Source organism: Lithobates pipiens, unplaced genomic scaffold (assembly GCF_037356315.1).
Source record: "Lithobates pipiens isolate NorthernLeopardFrog02 unplaced genomic scaffold, aLitPip1_a1.2 Scaffold_30, whole genome shotgun sequence".
Taxonomy (NCBI): domain Eukaryota; kingdom Metazoa; phylum Chordata; class Amphibia; order Anura; family Ranidae; genus Lithobates; species Lithobates pipiens.
Window position 1 is genome coordinate 97,813,764 of NW_027507791.1, and position 22,159 is coordinate 97,835,922.

The 22,159-nt window shown below is 46.1% G+C and overlaps 1 protein-coding gene across 1 annotated transcript in view; it reads right to left on the bottom strand.

The window, feature by feature from the left end:
• TTC6 (tetratricopeptide repeat domain 6) overlaps positions 1–22,159 on the bottom strand; it is a 308,030-nt gene that overhangs the window by 53,648 nt on the left and 232,223 nt on the right. Inside the window, exons 26-27 of the mRNA XM_077464674.1 lie at positions 5,508–5,627; positions 3,850–3,923 (exon numbers count right to left, since the gene is read on the bottom strand). Of these exons, the coding sequence (XP_077320800.1) occupies positions 3,850–3,923; positions 5,508–5,627 (194 nt within the window). The remainder of the gene's footprint in view (positions 1–3,849; positions 3,924–5,507; positions 5,628–22,159) is intronic.

The following is a 22,159-nucleotide window of genomic DNA, read 5'->3' on the forward strand; positions in this document are numbered from 1 at the left end:
CTACAAGCAAAGTCCGATATTGCAGATCTCAGTCCACAGAGCAATCAGAGGTACAGAAAAAAAAACTAGTCTGTGTAACTATATCAGCTGTCCAAACAAAGCTAGGTTTTAGAGCTACAAGTAGCTGGAAATCATATAGAAAAATAGTAGATTATTTTGTACCAGGAAGTACAGATAAATGCGAGTGGTCTGCAAATGCACATAGGTCTGTGAGTGCACGTAGGTCTGCGAGTGGTCTGCAAGTGCACGTAGGTCTGTGAGTACCTGTGTATTGTCTTGTTGAGTACTTGTGTATTGTCTTGTCGAGTATTAGTGTCAGAAGCTAGCTAGGTAATTTGGACAGGGTATAATCCCCAATTCTCATTAAATTGAATAGATATAATGCCCGGCAGGTGTAGAGAGGAGACTCGTTGTACATCTTGCGGCATGTATGCGTTCCTTAATCATCCGATCGAGGATGAATATTGCTGTGCAAAATATAAGCGCATTGTTTCCCTGGAAGCTCAGATTCTGAATCTGGGGAAGCAACTGTCAGCACTGAGAATTCCCTCCATACTAAAGGAGAGCCAGGAACGTACACGGCAGCTGCAGGCTGGGGCCAGAACAGAGGCGGGTGAAGACAAAGAGGTGCAGGCACTAGCAAAAAATAGATGGGTGACAGTCAAGAAGGGTAGAGGCGGGAGGCGGAACCAGGGCTGGAGCATCCAAATAAGTATGCTCCATTGAGTGACATTGGGGAAACCAGTCAGAGACCAGCACTGCTAGAGCTGAGGGACTCTCCTAGCTGCCGGGGGAAGAACTCCTCCAGTGAGAGTGGGGGGGAAGCGGAGGGAAAGGGAAGACAGATTCTGGTAGTAGGGGACTCAATTCTTAGGACAGAGAAGCCAATCTGTAACAAAGACCTGAAGCGCCGAACAGTAGGTTGTCTACTGGGCGTTCGGGTTCAGCACATCACGGATCTGGTGGACAGATTACTGGGAGGAGCTGGGGAAGACCCAGCTGTCATAGTGCACATTGGCACCAATGACAAAGTCAGAGGCAGAGTGTCCTAAAGAACGATTTGAGGAAACGATTGAGGAAAAGGACCTCCAAGGTAGTATTCTCAGGAATACTACCGGTACATTGAGCCAGACCAGAAAGGCAGAGGGAGATTAGGGAAGTAAACAAGTGGCTAAAGAGCTGGTGTAGTAAGGAGGGGTTTGGGTTCCTGGAGGACTGGGTCGACTTCTCAGTTGATAACCAGTACCATAGAAGGGACGGATTGCACCTAAATGAGGAGGGTGCAGATCAGCTGGGAATGAAGATGGCCAAAAATGTAGAGGGGTTTTTAAACGAAAAAATGGGGGGGAGGGTCCAGAGGTAGAGAAAGTCAGTGTGGAACATATTCCAGAGGGTAGTACTAGGGGCATTAGTGGTAGGTTTACCAAAGCACATAAACCCAAAGGTAAGTATAGTAGCAAGTCCTAGTTGCAATCTCGGAACACCCAATAAGAGTATAATATGCAACCGGTCTAAACTTTGTGGTATGTTCACCAATGCCAGGAGCCTGGCGGACAAGATGGGTGAACTAGAGATACTGTTGTACAGGATTTGGATTTTGTGGGAATTTCAGAGATGGTTCAACAGCTTTCATGATTGGCTGGCAAACATTCAAGGGTATACCCTTTATCGCAAGGTTAGAGAGGGTAAAAAAGGGGGGGCGGGTGTATGCCTATATATCAAGAATAATGTACAAGTGAATTTGAGAGATGATATCACTAAGGGAGGTAGGGAGGAGGTGGAATCCTTATGGGTAGAGCTCCAAAGGGATAAAAAGGGGAAAATTATACTGGTAGTATGCTATAGCCCCCCTAACCCGAGGGAGGAAGGAGAGACAGATCTCCTACCACAATTTGGATTAGCAGCAAGGATGGGAAGTGTTATCATAATGGGGGATTTTAACTATCCAAATATAGACTGGGCGGAGAGAACCATGCATTCATCTAAGGCTCGCAGGACAATTTTATGGGTCAGAAGGTAAACGCACCAACTAGAAATAAAGCGTTACTGGACCTGCTGATTACCAACAATACAGATCTGATCACGGATGTGGAAATATGGGGCAATTTAGGTAACAGCGATCACAGGTCAAATGGCTTCAGTATAAATCACACAAATAGGAAACATAAGGGGAATACAAAGACACTGCGTTTCAAAAGAGCCAACTTTCCTAAACTACAAGCCTTGCTAGAAGGCAAAAAATCTTAGGAACAAAGAACACAGAGGAGAGATGGGTTTGCTTTAAGAGCATATTAAATAAGGGCATTAGCCAATGCATCCCATTGAGTAATGCATTTAAAAGAGCGAACAAAAGTCCTGGATGGCTTAACTCCAATGTAAAGATGCATATAAAAGCAAAGGAGAAGGCCTTCAAAACAATACAAGGTTGAGGGATCATAAGCATTCATACTTTATAAAGAATGCAACAAGAAATGTAAGGGTGCAATAAGGATGGCTAAGATAGAACATGAAAGACACAGAGTGGTGGAGAGCAAAAAAAATCCCAAGAAATTCTTTAAGTACGTAAACAGTAAAAATGGAAAAACAGACCATATTGACCCAATAAAGAATGAGGAAGGACATCTGGTTACAAAGGATGGGGAGATGGCGAAGGTATTGAATCTATTAACCTTCTATGAGGAGGTGAGTTGCCATCTAGATAAAGGAAGGCCCGTGGGCACGGTGTATCTGGATTTTGCAAAAGCATTTGACACAGTTTCCCATAAACGTTTACTGTACAAAATAAGGTCCATTGGCATGGACCATAGGGTGAGTACGTGGATTAAAAACTGGCTACAAGGGCGAGTTCAGAGGGTGGTGAGAAATGGGGCGTACTCAGAATGGTCAGGGGTGGGTAGTGCGGTCCCCCAGGGTTCTGTGCTGGGCCCAATCCTATTTAATTTGTTCATAAACGACCTGGAGGATGGAGTAAACAGTTCAATCTCTGTATTTGCAGACAATACTAAGCTAAGAAGAGCAATAACTTCTCCAGAGTATGTGGAAACCTTTCAAAAAGATCTGAACAAATTATTGGGGTGGGCAACTACATGACAAATGAGGTTCAATGTAGAAAAATGTAAAATAATGTATTTGGGTGGCAAAAATATGAATGCAATCTATACACTGGGGGGAGAACCTCTGGGGGAATCTAGGATGGAAGAGGACTTGGGGGACCTAGTAGATGATAGGCTCAGCAATGGCATGCAATGCCAAGCTGCAGCTAACAAAGCAAACAGAATACTGACATGCATTTAAAAGGGGATCAACGGCAGATATAAAACGATAATTCTCCCACTTTACAAGACTCTGGTCCAGCCGCACCTAGAGTATGTTGTTCAGTTCTGGGCACCGGTCCTCAGGAAGGATGTACTGGAAATGGAGCGAGTACAAAGAAGGGCAACAAAGCTAATAAAGGGTCTGGAGGATATTAGTTATGAGGAAAGGTTGCGAGCACTGAACTTATTCTCTCTGGAGAAGAGACACTTGAGAGGGGATATGATTTCAATATACAAATACCATACTGGTGACCCCACAATAGGGATAAAACTACGTAGAGGGTTGTTTACTGTAAGAGCGGAAAGGATGTGGAATTCCCTTCCACAGGCGGCGGTCTCAGTGGGAAGCATTGATAGTTTCAAGAAACTATATACAATGTAATACCGACATATAGTCACACATATGGGTTGGACTTGATGAACTTATGTCTTTTTTCAACCTCACCTACTATGTAACTATGTAATGTGCATAAATACTTACAAAATGTATTTGTATTATGTATTAAATAATAAACAAACAATAGGGTGTTAATACCTGTGATGGCAGTCTCCTATCACCTGATGGATCTTTATGTCTCCAGGAGTTTTCCTAGCCACAGCTTTGAAGTCCTATTAACAAAAGGTGCTGGTTAGTATACTCCATAAGTATTATATATGTAATGTCTATGTCAAGCGATTTGGCTAAGGTCCCCTTTATCTTTCTCTCCATATACAGTATTTGCTAAGCAGTACCCATTGAGGCAGGTATGTTCATTTTAAGTTTAGTAAATAACAGAACATAAAAGCATAGGTTTAAACCTAACGTTTGTCTCAGATTCTGCCAGGAAAGAATGAAGTTTAGAGAAAGCCTTTTCTGTCCCAACACGTTAGCATGTGCAGCCTATCAATGGCCACCAGTGAAGGAAAATAAATATTTATTTGCAAAATTTTACAACAGAAACTAGGGAAAACATTTTTTTCAAAATATTTGGTATTCTTTCGTTTGTTTAACAAACAATAAAAAAAACAAGTGGTGATTAAATACCACTAAAAGAAAGCTCTATTTGTGTGCAAAAAATGCTGAAAATTGGCCTTTCACGGGAAGGGGGTGAAAGTGCCTGGCATTGAAGTGGTTAAAGTAACATTCCAGGGAATGCAGAACATTACTGCCAAAAGCTTATTTAAAGCCAAAATGTTTTTGTTATCTTGAACAGAGTAAGGAAGAGTAATATGGCGCGTACACACGACTGGACTTTCCAGCAGACTAGGTCTGATGGTCTTCAAGACTTGGCCACACATGAACGGACTAAGTCCATTCGAAAGTCCATTCGTTTTGAACGTGATGTCGTAAGACGGGACTAAAAAAGGAAGTTCAATAGCCAATAGCTTCCCTTGCATCGTATTTGTTCCGCCGAACCAGCATACAGATGAATGGTTTTCCCAATAGGAATTGAGTCAGTCGGACAGATTTGAAACATGTTCTATTTCTAGGTCCGTCTGATTTTTATAAAGAAAAATGATCGGATTAGCCCACACACGATCGGATTGTCCAAAGGACTGATCCAGTTGATCCCCTAGTCTTCTGGAAAGTATGGTCGTGTGTACGCAGCATAAGAATCAGTCATGCATTTTTTGTTGTCTGTGAACCTGCTGTGAAAATGAATATTTGTTTTGGTAACCACTGTCAACAGGACATACACTGATGGGAAATCCAAATGTATATGGTAACCACTAGAACAATACATGAAGGAAAATCTTCCAACTAGGACATCCAGTGACAACAGTCTAACTTTGGCCATCAACTTTCCTGCTAGTATATTATTTTCCTCATATACCCTCCCATGTTGCTTTCCTGCATGGCCACCAACTTACATGGTCAACAAATAGGGCAGGTAATGCCGACAGAAGTAGGATTGGGACCCAACTGAATTGACACTATGATACTATCAGTGCATGGAAAACTACAGATTGTGTCATAATGATGATTTAAGATAGCACACACAAGTTTTTTCATACCAAACGCCATATGGATATATTTAAATACTTGTCTGGAATTCTTATGTTAGATACAGAATGTGTGCCCCATACAATGCGTAATAATAGCTATACGTAAAATGATTACCCGTTAACACTCTTTGACAGAATCTTCCACACATCTCCATTCACACAGAAATACATTAACATTCCACAGTCAAGATTTTTATGACTTGGTACCTCCAATGAATTGGCATAGTCGTGAAGCTCAAGGTACAGCAATCCACGATTAACAAGAACTTTAACATCAGCTTCTTTCCATCCTCCCAGAAGAAGTACAATAGCATAATCTTTCAAAGCCTGGGAAACATATAGAACAGATGAATCAAACATTACTTCTACTTTTTATTATATATCTGATAGTATGAATCAGGCAATACAAATGTGTGTCCTTAAAGAAAGTTAGGAGTACACTCAAAGCTAAACTCCAGAGAAGCAGCTTATGGCACAGTTAAATATATACTGTACAGTGGTGTGAAAAAGTGTTTGCCCCCTTCCTCATTTCCTGTTCCTTTGCATGTTTGTCACACTTAAGTGTTTCGGAACATCAAACCAATTTAAACAATAGTCAAGGACAACACAAGTAAACACAAAATGCAATTTGTAAATGAAGGTGTTTATTATTAAAGGTGAAAAAAAATCCAAACCATCATGGCCCTGTGTGAAAAAGTGATTGCCCCCTAAACCTAATAACTGGTTGGGCCACCCTTAGCAGCAACAACTGCAACCAAGCGTTTGCGATAACGTGCAATGAGGCTTTTACAGCGTCCTGGAGGAATTTTGGCCCACTCATCTTTGCAGAATTGTCCTAATTCAGTTACATTAGAGGGTTTTCGAGCATGAACGGCCTTTTTAAGGTCATACTACAACATCTCAATAGGATTCAGGTCAGGACTTTGGCTAGGCCACTCCAAAGTCTTCATTTTGTTTTTCTTCAGCCATTCGGTGGTGGACTTGCTGGTGTGTTTAGGATCATTGTCCTGCTGCAGAACCCAAGTTCGTTTCAGCTTGAGTACACGAACAGATGGTCGGACATTCTCCTTCAGGATCTTTTGGTAGACAGCAGAATTCATAGTTCCTTTTATCACGGCAAGTCTTCCAGGTCCTGAAGCAGCAAAACAGCCCCAGACCATCACACTACCACCACCATATTTTACTGTTGGTATAATGTTCTTTTTATGAAATGCAGTGTTCCTTCTACGCCAGATATACTTGGACACACACCTTCCAAAGAGTTCCACTTTTGTCTCATCGGTCCACAGAATGTTGTCCCAAAAGTCTTGGGGATCATCAAGATGTGTTGTGGAGAAATTGAGACGAGCTTTGATGTTCTTTTTGCTCAGCAGTGGTTTTCTCCTTGGAACTCTGCCATGCAGGCCATTTTTGCCCAGTCTTTTCCTGATGGTGGAGGCATGAACGCTGACCTTAACTGAGGCAAGTGAGGCCTGCAGTCCAAGGAACTGCAGGCCTCACTTGCCTCAGTTAAGGTCAGCGTTCATGCCTCCACCATCAGGAAAAGACTGGGCAAAAATGGCCTGCATGGCAGAGTTCCAAGGAGAAAACCACTGCTGAGCAAAAAGAACATCAAAGCTCGTCTCAATTTCTCCACAACACATCTTGATGATCCCCAAAACTTTTGGGACAACATTCTGTGGACCGATGAGACAAAAGTGGAACACTTTGGAAGGTGTGTGTCCAAGTATATCTGGCGTAGAATGAACACTGCATTTCATAAAAAGAACATTATACCAACAGTAAAATATGGTGGTGGTAGTGTGATGGTCTGGGGCTGTTTTGCTGCTTCAGGACCTGGAAGACTTGCCGTGATAAAAGGAACTATGAATTCTGCTGTCTACCAAGAGATCCTGAAGGAGAATGTCCGACCATCTGTTCGTGTACTCAAGCTGAAACGAACTTGGGTTCTGCAGCAGGACAATGATCCTAAACACACCAGCAAGTCCACCACTGAATGGCTGAAGAAAAACAAAATGAAGACTTTGGAGTGGCCTAGCCAAAGTCCTGACCTGAATCCTATTGAGATGTTGTGGTATGACCTTAAAAAGGCCGTTCATGCTCGAAAACCCTCTAATGTAACTGAATTAGGACAATTCTGCAAAGATGAGTGGGCCAAAATTCCTCCAGGACACTGTAAAAGCCTCATTGCACGTTATCGCAAACGTTTGGTTGCAGTTGTTGCTGCTAAGGGTGGCCCAACCAGTTATTAGGTTTAGGGGGCAATCACTTTTTCACACAGGGCCATGATGGTTTGGATTTTTTTCACCTTTAATAATAAACACCTTCATTTACAAATTGCATTTTGTGTTTACTTGTGTTGTCCTTGACTATTGTTTAAATTGGTTTGATGTTCCGAAACACTTAAGTGTGACAAACATGCAAAGGAACAGGAAATGAGGAAGGGGGCAAACACTTTTTCACACCACTGTACTTTTGCACTCCTGTGATCCAGAAGCCCGCTGTTGGCCGACGTCACAGATCAGCTCAAGACTCTGGAAAGATCCCAATAATAATGTTGGGATCCATCCAGGTGCCTGATTGGCAGCTGGCTCAGCCTCTCAGCGTGCTTCTGTGGACCCGAGAGAGCCGCTTCCACCCCCCTCCAAGGTCTGGCGCTCCATTGGGCGTCGGAGAGAATAAAGAGAGGTGTTTTTGCTTAGCTTAAAAGCGGATTTCCAGGGAAACATCTAAATACAAAGATAAAATACATATAAATGTAAAGCACTTTCAAAAACGTGTACTTATGTTCAGCTAGTCACATGATAAACATGCTGCATAGCCTAATAGGTGGCTAGTGATCAGATTCCGTTTTGCTGATAACATCAGTTCACAGCGAATCCCTGGGATTTAGGAAGTTCAAATGGCCAGAATTTAATAACAAGAGCACCCCCCCCCCCATCCCCCATAGACTTTAAAGGGGTTTGACACAAACTTTAAACTTCAAGCTACAATTTGCATAACTGTTTCCAAACTTAACCCAGAGAGATTTGCTAATTCCTAGTGACAGCATTATCTTCTATTTACTCTGTCAGCGCCCTCCAACTGGCTGCTCAATAACCAATCAATCAGCAGCATTATTACACTGCTAGTCTGATGCCTAATAAACAGGCAGGTGTCATTGCATGTTACAAAATGAAAAGGGAAAATAAAGAATTATCCAGATTGCCAGGTGGGAAATTGGGATTGTCCAAAATGGGAACACAAGGTGAAGCAAACGGAGTCCGTAGGATTGGAAGGCTGCAGAGCATATTTGCTAGTTAGGACCAACAGTAGGATGTCTACTCAGGTCTGGTGTGGGAGCCAGATAGAGAGAGTGGGAGAGCTATCTTGTTCATTTAGGTTTTTTTTCTCACTTTATTTCCAAGTAGTTATCTTGCCAGTATTACACTTCCTATCCTAGGGAGACAACGCTCACTCACTGTATTATATATACTGTATATATTTATGGAGAAACAGTCATGATACCTTAGGACAGGACTTCAGAATCTCCCACTTCTTCTCATACCATTAGGGGGAGATTAGAGATAGCTGGAAATAATGTAACTTACAAAATAATTCATTACAAGCACAGAGCATATAAAATTGGAAGTTTGTGGACGGGGGCCTGTTAGTTTGTACCCAATATGGATGAATCGCACACAGATACCAAGTCAAATTGCCCAACTATGTGGAGAGCTGCGGTGAGATGTTTGTTTTAACAGTTCCAAACACTATGGTATCTGAGTCACAGTAACACACGCAAAACAGATGCAGAGATTCTCAGTAATGTTAGCGGCACCAACCGATAAGGTTGCCACTCTAAAAAGGCTTACGTTACTGGAGCAGCATCTGAGTAGAGGGGACAGGTTAAGGACCTTCAGTCACCATATCATACACAAGTGACAGCGGTTGTTTCTCGGCTCAATAAGAAGTGGTTTCCCACCTGGGTTCCAATTTGCTACCTCTCTCAAAGTTTGGATTTTTAAATAACACTCTCCCAGTGGTAGTGGCAGCATATCAAGGGTGGCATCCTCAGCTTAACCTGTGTCATTGTAGGACTACTTTCTTGGCCCTCTTTAGCTGTTTCCACTATTCCTGGACCCATTTATTGAGCGTATGGTGGGGAATTGACTCTTTCGTGTTTAGCAGCAAGTCCACTAGCAGCTGCCCACTATGCCCAAACAATAAAAAAAGGCGTGTACCCAGTTGCCCAGTGGAACATATGACTATAAGCCCACACAACGTCACCCACATGTTGGTACCAGCTCTCCCAAAGCCCCAGTTACAGTGTCCGATAGTATGTGACTGAAGCACTCACAGACCCCATTCACCTACGGATGGTATGGGGTAGTGTGATACTTACAGATTCCACACAGACAGCATCGTTTGGAAAACACCTGAGACTCAAAGTTAATGCCTTGATCCATCAGAAATCATCTAGGGCACCCATAAGGCTGTATCACATGGTTACAGAAAAGCTTAGCTTTGGTAATGGCAATTTTATCTTTGGTGGGTTCCACAAAACAAATTTCCACAAACACTAAGGCATAGCAAAGCAGAAAGCTGTCGCTGTTAGGAAATCCATCATAAAGAGGTTTATAAGGCTCCAATATGGTCATTGTCATGGGGGTAGTTTGTCCTGGCATGGCTTTATGCAAGGTACATGTGGTGCAGGCGTGGCAGGCTTGTTGTACTTAACCTGATAGTCCTGGACACCAAAAGTATCTCCTAACTTGGGTTTTTGTGCAGTTTACCCCAAAATGTCTTATAACTACATGCAGCGCCCAGCCGCTAGCCCCAGTCCTTTTTGCGGCACTTTAGCAGCACTTTTTGGCCGCTAGCAGGGCACTTTTAACACCCCCTAGTGGCCAAAGAAGGGGTTAAAAGCACATTTGTTGCAGCACTTCTGAAGCGATTTTCAGTCGCCTTGGAAGCGCTGCCCATTCATTTCAATGGGCAGGGCATTTTGGGAAACCGCCCCAAAGATGTTGCAGGACTTTTCCTATTGTCCAAACACACTACCCCAGTGTGAAAAACACACTGAAATTAATGGGAGGTGTTTTTTAGACGGTTTTTAGCATGAAAATAGCCTCATTGTGAAATTGGCCTAAATGGCAAATCTTAAGGATTTTTAACTGGGGGACTGTGATCTGAAGAACGTCCCATTGCTCAACAGGTATGCTCCAATATCCCTAATTTAGCTGAATCCAAGTATGCTAAAAAATTATTGTCAGTGTAAACATTAAAGAAACCGTAAGTAAAGTATTCAGCGAACTTCTTGGTGATAGCCCACACAAGGGCCAAGAACGCCAATTTGAATGAGCTGTAGTTATAGGGGTTTCACTTCGAGGTTCGTAGCTGTGACTTGCCTATGCAATTACTACTCATTTGCAACCATCCTGTTCTTGGGCTAGTATGGCCCAAGCCTTGCAGACTTATACCTGTATAACCTTGGAAGGGTTTAATATAGTCTGTGTAAGACAGAAAAGGCACTGACATCAGGTATCATTTCAGAGTGTCAAAAGCTTGTTATTGTGGTTCATGCAATGAAGCCAGGATGGAGGGCAACAGCCATCCCTTTTGATCTGGAGTAAGGGGTGTAGCAATGTGGGTGAATTTAGGGATGATTAGGGATTCTATAGAACCCCACCAGCCCCAAGAAAGAATGCAGTTCAGTCAGTTTTTTAGGGACATACTATTTCTGCAAAACATGGATTTTAGCGGGGTCGGCAAACTCCACTGGCTTTAATGACATGTCCCAAATATTGAATCTTTTTCCGCATTAATGGGCACTTTTTAGGCTTCAGCTTCAACCTGTACTAAGAAAGATGAGTGAACATCCAGAAAAGATGCTTACTGTGGTCTTCAAATGTTTTAGAAAAGATGACAGTATCCTCCAGATAGATCAGAAACTTTTTAAAGTTGTACTCTCCCAGGCATCGCTCCAACAGCATCTGAAAGCCACATTTGTCAGCCCAAGAGGCTTGCAGGTCAATTCATAAAGTCCTAGTGGCTTTATAAAAGTGGTCTTTTTTCAATCTTGTTCTCTTACCCGGAATTAGCAGTAGCCACTAGCCATGTCCAGGCTTGGCCCAAGGCCACGAGGGGCTCCTCAACAGATAGGCATCACGATGAGTACAGGCATTGAGCTTAAGATAGCTCACACAGAAATGCAGACTGATGTCCTTCTTGCACACTAGAACAATGGGGTCAGCCCAGGGACTATGGCTCTCCCTAATTGTCCCACTTTTCAAGATGTTGCAAATCAAGTCCTCGACTTCTTGGCATAGAGCAGGCGGTATGTGTCAATATAGTTTCTGAATTAGGGTAGTATTAACAGTATGTATGGGGTGATCCAGTGTTTCTGTGCACCCATAATCCTCAGGGCCAGCAGCAAAAACCAATAGATGCTTTTCCAACAGCTACAGTGTAGCAGCCTGTCACATACCTGGTGGTAGATCCCTAATTGCAGAAGGAGACCTCTCTTGCGGCTCAGACTCAAGGGCCCTGGTAGTGTATACAGGTAACACAAGAGTCAAGAGGGGCACGAGTGTCTGGCAGGATCAACAGCTGGATCAGGGAGTGCTGGAATCGGAGGGAAACTGGATCAGCAGGCAGGTGCAGGAAGCTGAAGCAGAGCAGCAGGCAGAGAGGCTGAACCAGGACACCAATGCAGGAACTCTGGCAGAGGCAGGACTTCAGGCAGGTGCTGGAACCACTACTGGAGATAGAGCAGCAGACGGCACCGGAACAGAAGGCTGGAAGCAGAGCAGTCAGACAAGCCGGGTCGGAGGTCAGGCGGTCAGCAGAGGTACCAAGGATCAAGCAGGTGGATGGTCGGACGAGCCGGGTCAGTAAACGGGCAGGCAGCAAGGCACCGAAGGAACAAGCAGAAGGAAGGTCAGTCAGGCCGAGGTCAGATGCAGGCGGATAGCAGGAGCAGTAGGTAAACAAGCCGGGTCAACAGGTCACAGAAGGTTCTCAGAATTAGGGTACTCGCACGCTGTAGATCAGACAGCAAGAACTGGATGTGACCAACTGAGTTAAATAGCCCGCCTGGCGCCAACGAGCGCACACACGCGCGCACGACCGCGCGCACGCACGCGCACAGACGCGTACGCGCACGGCCGCGGACGCGCGGCGGAAGGTCCGGCCTGACCACTGCTGGCAGGATCCTCGTGACATTGCCCCCCCTCAAGGGGCAGCCTCCGGATGCCCAACCGGGCCCATCTTTCAGGGTGCAATCTCCTGAAAGCTTGGATTAAAGTCTTTGCATGGATATTCTCCACAGGCTCCCAAGAATTCTCCTCCGGGCCATAGCCTTTTCATTTAATTAAAAATTGAGCTTGGTTATTCCTTTTCCTACAATCCAGGATAGCTTCAATTTCAAATTCTTCCTCCCCATTCACCATTACAGGGTCTGGAGGGTTCACATTCCGGTCAGGAAAAGGATTGGGGACAAAGGGTTTCAACAGGGAGACGTGAAAAACAGGGTGGATTCTGAGTGAATCCGGGAGCTCCAGCTCATAAGCCACCTCGTTAATTCTCCTCTTTACAGGGAAAGGGCCCAGGAATTTGGGACCCAATTTCCTGGAAGGACAAGACAATCTAAGGTTCGCAGAGGATAACCATACACGGTCACCTGGTTCGAGCAACAATTCACCCCGCTTCTTCCTGTCGAACACTTCCTTATTCTGCTCCTGGGATCTTGCCATGGTCTTCTGTAATAATTGGTTGTTCGAAGAGAAAAAATGTATAGTTTCCAAGACTGCTGGCACAGAACATTCGGGAATGGAATTAGGAAGGAAAGCTGGATGAAAACCATAATTAGCAAAAAACGGACTTTGCTTGGTAGCAGAATGCATGGAATTATTATAAGCAAATTCGGCCAACGGAAGCAGTGTGACCCAGTCATCTTGAGAAAAGGATGAAAAACAACGCAGGTATTGCTCGAGGGTCTGATTGGTCCTCTCAGTCTGACCATTCGTCTGAGGATGGTAAGCGGTGGAGAATGATAGCGTAATTCCCAGGACTTTACACAGCGCTTTCCAAAACCGCGAGGTAAATTGCACTCCGCGGTCAGAAACTATATTGGTCGGAATTCCATGAAGTCTAATTATTTCCCTGATAAACATCTGGGCAGTCTCGGAAGCAGAGGGAGTACCCTTCATCGGAATGAAATGGGCCATTTTAGACAGCCGATCTACCACCACAAAGATGGCAGTATGCCCAGCTGCAGGGGGCAGGTCGACGATGAAGTCCATAGACAACATCTTCCAAGGCCTATCTGGAATGGGCAGAGGTTTCAGTAAGCCCCAGGCTCTGGACCTACGGGCTTTGCTCCGAGCACAGGTGGTGCAGGACTCCACGTAACTCCTACAGTCCTTAAGTACTTGGGGCCACCAGAAAGTACGCTGAACAAGATCAGCAGTCTTATAGGCACCAAAGTGCCCTGCTAGTGCATGATCATGGCAAAGTTCGAGAATGGCCACTCGTAAGCATTCGGGTACAAAGATTTTGCTGGCGTACCAAAACAGTCCATCCCTGACCTGTAACTCAGTTCCAACGGTGGGTGTTGACCCCATGGAAGCTTGTTTCAACCGCGAGAGCAGATCTTCCTGTAGCAGGAGAAAGTTCCCTGGGGCCAGGATAGTGTCAGGGGGTGAAGTTTCTTCGGATTTGTGAAACATCCTAGAGAGGGCATCGGGTTTCGTGTTCTTGGAGCCGGGCCGGTAAGTAACATGGAATGAGAACCTGGAAAAGAACAAGGCCCACCTAGCTTGTCGCGGTCTCAGCCTCTTTGCAGACTTCAGGTATTCCAAGTTCTTGTGATCTGTGTAGATCAGGATAGGATGAGCAGCTCCTTCTAACAGATATCGCCATTCTTCCAGGGCAGATTTTATGGCCAGTAATTACCGATCACCTATGTCATAATTTCTCTCCGCGGGGGACAGCTTTCGGGAAAAGAAGGCAACTGGAAAAAGTGAAGCTTTGGTACCTTGTCGTTGGGAGAGGACAGCTCCAACAGCGATTTCAGAGGCGTCTACTTCCAGGACAAATGGTAGAGAAGAATCGGGATGTTTTAAGACATCCGCGGAGGTAAACAGTCTCTTGAGGGACTCGAAAGCGACTTGAGCTTCCGCCGACCAATGAAAACGCACCCCTTGCTTGGTTAGTTGCGTGATTGGGCAGATGATAGCGGAGAACCCCTTGATAAATTTCCTGTAAAAATTGGCGAAGCCAACAAAACGTTGGACCCCTTTCTTGTCAGTGGGAGCTGGCCAGTCAAGAATTGCAAAAATCTTTTGTGGATCCATCCTTATTCCTTCAACAGAAATAACTAGGCCCAGAAATGAGATACTTTCTTGTTCAAAAGCACATTTTTCAGCCTTGGCGTACAGCCCGTGTTGCCGGAGCCGGTCCAGGACACATTTAACATGTTTGCGATGAGAGTCTAGAGAAGGGGAAAAAATGAGGATATCGTCAAGGTAGACAATGACAAACAAGTCTAAATAGTCCCGGAAGACATCATTAATAAAATACTGTAAGGTAGCGGGAGCATTGCACAATCCGAAGGGCATCACCAGATATTCGAAATGCCCAAAGCGGGTACGAAAAGCTGTCTTCCACTCATCCCCACTTCTGATACGAACCAGATTGTAGGCCCCTCTGAGATCCAGCTTAGTGAAGGTAGAGGCAGTTCCCAGTCTCTGAAATAATTCTGGTACCAGAGGAAGCGGGTATCGATTCTTTACTGTTATCTTATTTAACTCTCTGTAGTCAACACAGGGCCGGAGGGTATGGTCTTTCTTTTCCACAAAGAAGATGCCTGCACCCGCTGGGGAAGTGGAGGGTCGAATGAAGCCTTTCTTCAGGTTTTCATCTATGTACATTTTCAGAGTCTCCTGTTCCAGCTCGGTCAGTGGAAAGATCCTGCCAAAGGGAATTTCAGCCCCGGGGAGGAGTTCAATGGGGCAGTCATATGCCCGATGGGGCGGCAGAGTTTCTGCCCCCTTCTTACTGAAGACATCTAGGTAGTCATGGTATACTTCAGGAACTGCTTGGCGAAGCTCAGAATCAGAATCCAGACATAGTAAGGCAGAGGATTCGCCAGGATTCTTCAGGAGACAGTACTGCTGGCAATAAGGAGAGAAAAATGTGCTCTCCTCGGTCACCCAGTTTATAGCAGGGTTATGGGCCTGCAACCATGGCATGCCAAGGATGATTGGAAACGAAGGAGATGGAATAATGTCCAAGCGAAGCAGTTCCTGATGCAGATTAGAGACAGAAACTGAAAGGGGGGTAGTCTCTTGCGTAACTGGTCCAGATTTTATTGTGGAGCCATCGGCCAGGTGGATAGAGAGTCCTTGAGCCTTGTACAGCAAAGGGATTTGGTGTTTACTGGCAAAAGAAGAGTCCATGAAACAACTACAAGCCCCCGAGTCAATGATAGCGGGGACCTGCAAAGTCTTTCCTGGGAGCTGCAACGAGACAGAAAGGGCGAGGTGAGAAGGTCTTAAGCCAAGCAGTAGTAGAGCCAGACGAGACAGACATGCACTTACAGAGCTTGGCAGGACAGTTCCTGACGTAGTGCCCAGGTTCCCCGCAGTAAAGGCACAAGTTGTTGACCCGACGACGTTGGCGCTCCTCCATTGTGAGAGCAGGGCGAAGGACTGCTGCATAGGTTCAGAAGTATCAGGTGCTGGAACAGGACTAGGAATGGGAGCCGGATGAGAGTAGTTAGGTACCCAAGGCAGCATCCAGGTGGGACGAGTAGGCCCAGCACCTCTTTCAGCTCTTCGCTCCCTCAGCCGTCGATCAATTTGAATGGCCAGATTAATCAAGGCATCCAGAGTTTGTGGGACTCCCACACGAGCCAGTTCATCTTTCAGTGGGTCTGAGAGCCCCATATGAAACTGGTAGCGAAGGGCCGCATCGTTCCAGTCCGTATCTGTACTCTAACGGCGGAACTCAGCGACATAGTCCTCTACGGCCCTACGCCCCTGTTGAAGGGTATGCAGGGCGGCTTCGGCCGTGGCGGAGAGTTGAGGGTCCTCATAGAGCTGGGCCATCGTATCGAAGAAGGTGGTCAGGTTGGTTAGGACCTCTGCTTTCTGTTCCAGTAAACGATGAGCCCAAGCTTGAGGATCTCCCAGGAGCAAGGACACCACGAATCCCACCTTGGTGGCCTCAAGTGAGAAGGTGCGAGGCTGAAGGGCAAAGTACAGTTCACAAGAGTTCCGGAACGCTCTGAATTTACTTCGCTCTCCAGAAAACTTTTCAGGCGTGGGAACCCTGGGTTCGGGAGGCAACATTACCACTGTCGGAGAAGAGGTGCTAGAGACGGCAGTGGACGGAAGAGGCCCCTGAGCGGTTGTGGGCGAAGTGAGAGCTTGGACCTTTTCCTCCAAACGAGTGTATCCCTCCTGGAGACTCTTAACAGCCTGGGTGAGGCCAGCCAGATGCAGGCAAAGTTCGTCCATGGGAGAGGCTCCCTGCGCAGGCTCGGACATGGCTGTCTGATACTGTCACGTACCTGGTGGTAGAGCCCGACTTGCAGAAGGAGACCTCTCTTGCGGCTCAGACTCAAGGGCCCTGGTAGTGTATACAGGTAACACAAGAGTCAAGAGGGGCACGAGTGTCTGGCAGGATCAACAGCTGGATCAGGGAGTGCTGGAATCGGAGGGAAACTGGATCAGCAGGCAGGTGCAGGAAGCTGAAGCAGAGCAGCAGGCAGAGAGGCTGAACCAGGACACCAATGCAGGAACTCTGGCAGAGGCAGGACTTCAGGCAGGTGCTGGAACCACTACTGGAGATAGAGCAGCAGACGGCACCGGAACAGAAGGCTGGAAGCAGAGCAGTCAGACAAGCCGGGTCGGAGGTCAGGCGGTCCGCAGAGGTACCAAGGATCAAGCAGGTGGATGGTCGGACGAGCCGGGTCAGTAAACGGGCAGGCAGCAAGGCACCGAAGGAACAAGCAGAAGGAAGGTCAGGCAGGCCGAGGTCAGATGCAGGCGGATAGCAGGAGCAGTAGGTAAACAAGCCGGGTCAACAGGTCACAGAAGGCAGGTTCTCAGAATCAGGGTACTCGCACGCTGTAGATCAGACAGCAAGAACTGGATGTGACCAATTGAGTTAAATAGCCCGCCTGGCACCAACGAGCGCACACACGCACGCGCACACGCACACAGATGCAAGCGCGCACCCGCGGATGCACGGCGGAAGGTCCGGACTGACCACTGCTGGCAGGATCCTCGTGACACAGCCACTGTTGGGACAGTGGGAACTCCTGGAAGGGGATAACTAAATGATACTGATCAACCGTTGGTATAGGTTAACTTCTAGGAGAAACAGAGGCTTGCAGAGGAGCACAGACAGCCTCAACCACAGGTTGGGACAGGGCAATGTAGTGCTTAGTTACCATGTAAAAGTCTGCTATTATCATCCTGTTGGGTAGGAGAATGGGGGTGGTCCACAAGTTGAATAACCGAACCAGCAACTACCCTGATGAACCTTGGAAAGGGTTCAAGCTTTCAGCCATTCTCCAGGCACCTCTAAGTCTCAATGGGGCTTAACCATGACAGAGGCCCCTGGAGCTTTCCCTGGGCCCCAATGGGGAGTGACCATATGACTTCCTGCTGTGGAGTTAACAACAAATTTTGTTTTGGCAGTGTACAGTATGGAAAACTGCTGTCTGTAGCCGGCTTCCTCTATGATAGAATTCACAAGCCCAAATAAAATTTTGATAAACTACCCAATGTAAATTGTGCCCACAAGATCGTTTCATTTTGGTTAGCAGACGGGACAGGTCCAAGTTGAGGACATTCATACCCAAGACCATGGTTACAGAGGGGGCTCCCAGACTGTGGGTCACCACTACTCCTATCCACTCCACCACCTAGGCAAATATCTCCATCATCACCCAAATGATTCCTTCTACCATTATAGGCAAGTTATTGGCTGCCATCAAGGATAACCATGATGGGTCTATGATGTGCTTGTCTTAATAATTCCAAATACTATGGAATCAGTCTCTCTGTAACACAGATGCAGGAGTTCTCAACAAATTTAGTGGCACCCTGGAGTAGTCCAAGCACTAAGGTCACTCTTAAAAGGCTTAAATTACCAGAGCAGCATTTGAGTTGATGGGTGGCTGATAGGCAGAGTAGCAGACCAAAGTTTAAAATGTAGCAGAGCTGGCAGTGGTGTCCTTAGTCTGTCCCTCCTTGTAAGAAACCTCTCCCTAGAGCTAAATAATTTGTTCCTATCCAACGTGGATCTTTTCTGTGCTCTATCCACCGCTGCTTTACCCCCAATAAAAATGGCCACTGAGGTCATCCAGTGTTGCAGGGTTTAAGTTAGATATGCTTTGTACTTATTAAACAAAAAACTTTCCATGAAATATTTAACAGAACAAAAGAATCCAAATAAGGGAAACGTATTACTCTTTAAAGGAGAAGTACATCCAAAGCTTGTTTTCTTCTGGGATATATAGTATCTCACAAAAGTGAGTACACCCCTCACATTTTTGTAAATATTTTATTATATCTTTTCATGTGACAACACTGAAGAAATTACACTTTGCTACAATGTGAAGCAGTGATTGTACAGCTTGTGTAACAGTTTGCTGTCCCCTCAAAATAACTCAACACACAGCCATTAATGTCTAAACTGCTGGCAACAAAAGTGAGTATACCCCCAAGTTAAAATGTCCAAATTGGGCCCAATTAGCCATTTTCCCTCCCCGGTGTCATGTGACTCGTACACACGATCAGACTATCCGGCAGACTTAGTCCTGCGTAAATCTGCCAGACTTTGCAGTGGAGATCCGCTGGACTTTCCCAAACGAGCGGACTTGCCCACACATGCCCAGACTTTTGAAATGAACGGCATCCCCTGGGACTGTGACATCATAAGGGGCGGGGTCACCATGTGACATCACCAGGCGACCCGCCTACTGTGCCTATATAAGTCGCTGTGCGACGTGTTCCTGCCATTACGGCCAGAGAGAGCGTCATGTCAACATTGGAAGAGAAGAAGAAGGAAGAAGAAGAAGCAGAAAGAAGAAGCAGAAAGAAGAAGAAGCAGAAGGCAGTGGCGACAGCGACAAGACCAGGCCAACTCTAGTAAAAGAGCTGGGAGAAGAAAGCGGAGGCTCGGCAAGAAGAACCGAAGAGTGGGACAAGACCCCTGAAGTCGGAAGAAGACCACTGGACGGCGGCGATGAAGGAGAAAGCCGGATTCTTCCTCTAGTAAAAGAGCTAGTAAAAGAGCAGAAGATAGCGGAGGAGTATGGCGAGAAGACCCCCGAAGATGGAAGAAGACCCCCGGAGCTGTCTAATAAAGTATTTTAAAAACCTGTGTTGTGTTTTTTTATTAACACTTTTTTCCCCCAGGTGAATGGGTAGGGGTACATCGTACCTCATACTCATTCACGTAGGGTGAGCGGCCGGAATCTGGGGGCCCCTTATTAAAGGGGGCTCCCGGATTCTGATAAGCCCCCCGCCCGCAGACCCCAACAACCAACGGCCAGGGTTGTTGGGAAGAGGCCCTTGTCCTCATCAACATGGGGACAAGGTGGTTTGGGGTGGGGGGGCCACAGGGCCCCCCTTTCCCAAAGCACCCCCCATGTTGAGGGCATGGTATGGCTCAGGAGGGGGGGAACTCGCCCGTCCTCACCCCCTTTCCTGACTGGCCGGGCTGCGTGCTCGGATAAGGGTCTGCTATGGACTTTGGGGGACCCCACACTGTTTTTCCGGCGTAGGGGTTCCCCTTTAAATCCATACCAACTGACTGGCTTGCGAGGTGTCAATTTCACCGATGGAGGCGGCGACATTGACTTCCTGCTCTAGTCCTGTCTACCTGGAGCCACGTTCAAAATGGACGGACTTCTTTCTAAGTCTGCCGGACTTTTGGGAAGAAAAAGCCTGCTGGAGCCCACACACGGTGAATTGTCCGGCCCAAGTCCACTGGATAATCCGATCGTGTGTACTCGGCATTAGTGTTACAAGGTCTCAGGTGTGAATGGAGAGCAGGTGGGTTAAATTTGTGTTTTCGCTCTCACTCTCTCACACTGGTCACTAGAAATTCAACATGGCACCTCATGGCAAAGAACTCTGAGGATCTAAAAAAAATAACTGTTGCTCTACATAAATATGCCCTAGGCTATAAGAAGACTGTCAAGACCCTGAAACTAAGCTGCAGCAGAGTGACCAAAAACAGGTTCCACTCAGAACAGGCCTCGCCACGGTCAACCAAAGAAGCTGGGAAATAGACATACAAGTGCTGCCAGCATTGCTGCAGAGGTTGAAGGGGTGGGGGGGGGGGGGGTCAGCATGTCAATTCTCAGACCATAAGCCGCACACTGCATCAAATTGGTCTGCATGACTGAAGCCTTTTCTAAAGATGCATAAGAAAGCCCGCAAACAGTTTGCTAAAGACAAGCAGGCTAAGGACATGGATTACAGAAACTATGTCCTGTGGTGTGATGAGACCAAGATAAACTTATTTGGTTCAGATGATATCAAGCATGTGTAGCGGCAACCAGGTGAGGAGTACAAAGACAATTGTGTCTTGCCTACAGTCAAGCATGGTGGTGGGAGTGTCATGGGCTGGGGCTGCAGGAGTGCTGCCGGCACTGGGGAGCTACAGTTCATTCAGGGAACCATGAATGCCAACATGTACTGGGACATACTGAAGCAGAGCATAATCCCCTCACTTCGGAGACTGGGCCGCAGGGCAGTATTCCAACATGATAACGACCCCAAACACACCTCCAAGACAACCACTGCCTTACTAAAGAAGCTGGGGGTAAAGGTGATGACTGGCCAAACTCGTCTCCAGACATAAACCCTATTGAGCATCTGCGGGGCATCCTCAAATGAAAGGCGGAGAAGAGCAAGGTCTCTAACATCCACCAGCTCCGTAATGTCATCATGGAGGAGTGAAAGAGGACTCCAGTGGCAACCTGTGAAGCTCTGGTGAACTCCATGCCAAAGAGGGTTAAGGCAGTGCTAGAAAATAATGGTAGCCACACAAAATATTGACACTTTGGGCCCAATTTGGACATTTTCACTTAGGGGTGTACTCACTTTTGTTGCCAGCATTTAGACATTAATGGCTGTGTGTTGAGTTATTTTGAGGGGACAGCAAATTGAAACTGTTATACAAGCTGTACACTCACTACTTTACATTGTATCAAAGTGTCATTTCTTCAGTGTTGTCACATGAGAAGTTATAATAAAGTATTTACAACAATGCGAGTGGGTGTACTCACTTTTGCGAGATACTGTAAGTGTCATCAATCCCAGGAGTCAGTAAGCACTCACTTCTAGCATTGCGGTATTTCCAAACCAGAAATTACGCAATGCCAGGTGAAGTTAAGCACCATTGTTAAATAGGGCAACAAGTCTGTTGTTGCTATTGTAGCAGTGGCGGAGAGGGGATCGGCAGTGGCGGTAACAGTAGTATTGTGGCACTGCAATACAATGAGTGCGCCATGCATGTGTGAGATTGGACGGTGCATGCTGGGTAGTCAGCAGCACTGTAACTCGGAAGGAGCAATGAGCGGGTTTCAGATGCCCACACTGAAGATAGAAGCGCGCCTGCTAAGGAGATCAAAGTAAGTTATTTAGAAAACTATCGAACAAAAAAGGGAACATGTAGCACATATTCCGGTATGTATTACATAAGATGAGACCATTGCGAGGGTGTTTTTTTAGTGAAAAAAAAAAAAAAAAAAAAACAATTGGTCGGGAACTCCGCTTTAAAGACCAGGCTAATTTTAGCATTTACTTTCTATCTGTAATGTGGGAATGAATGTCGCATTTTTTTCGCAT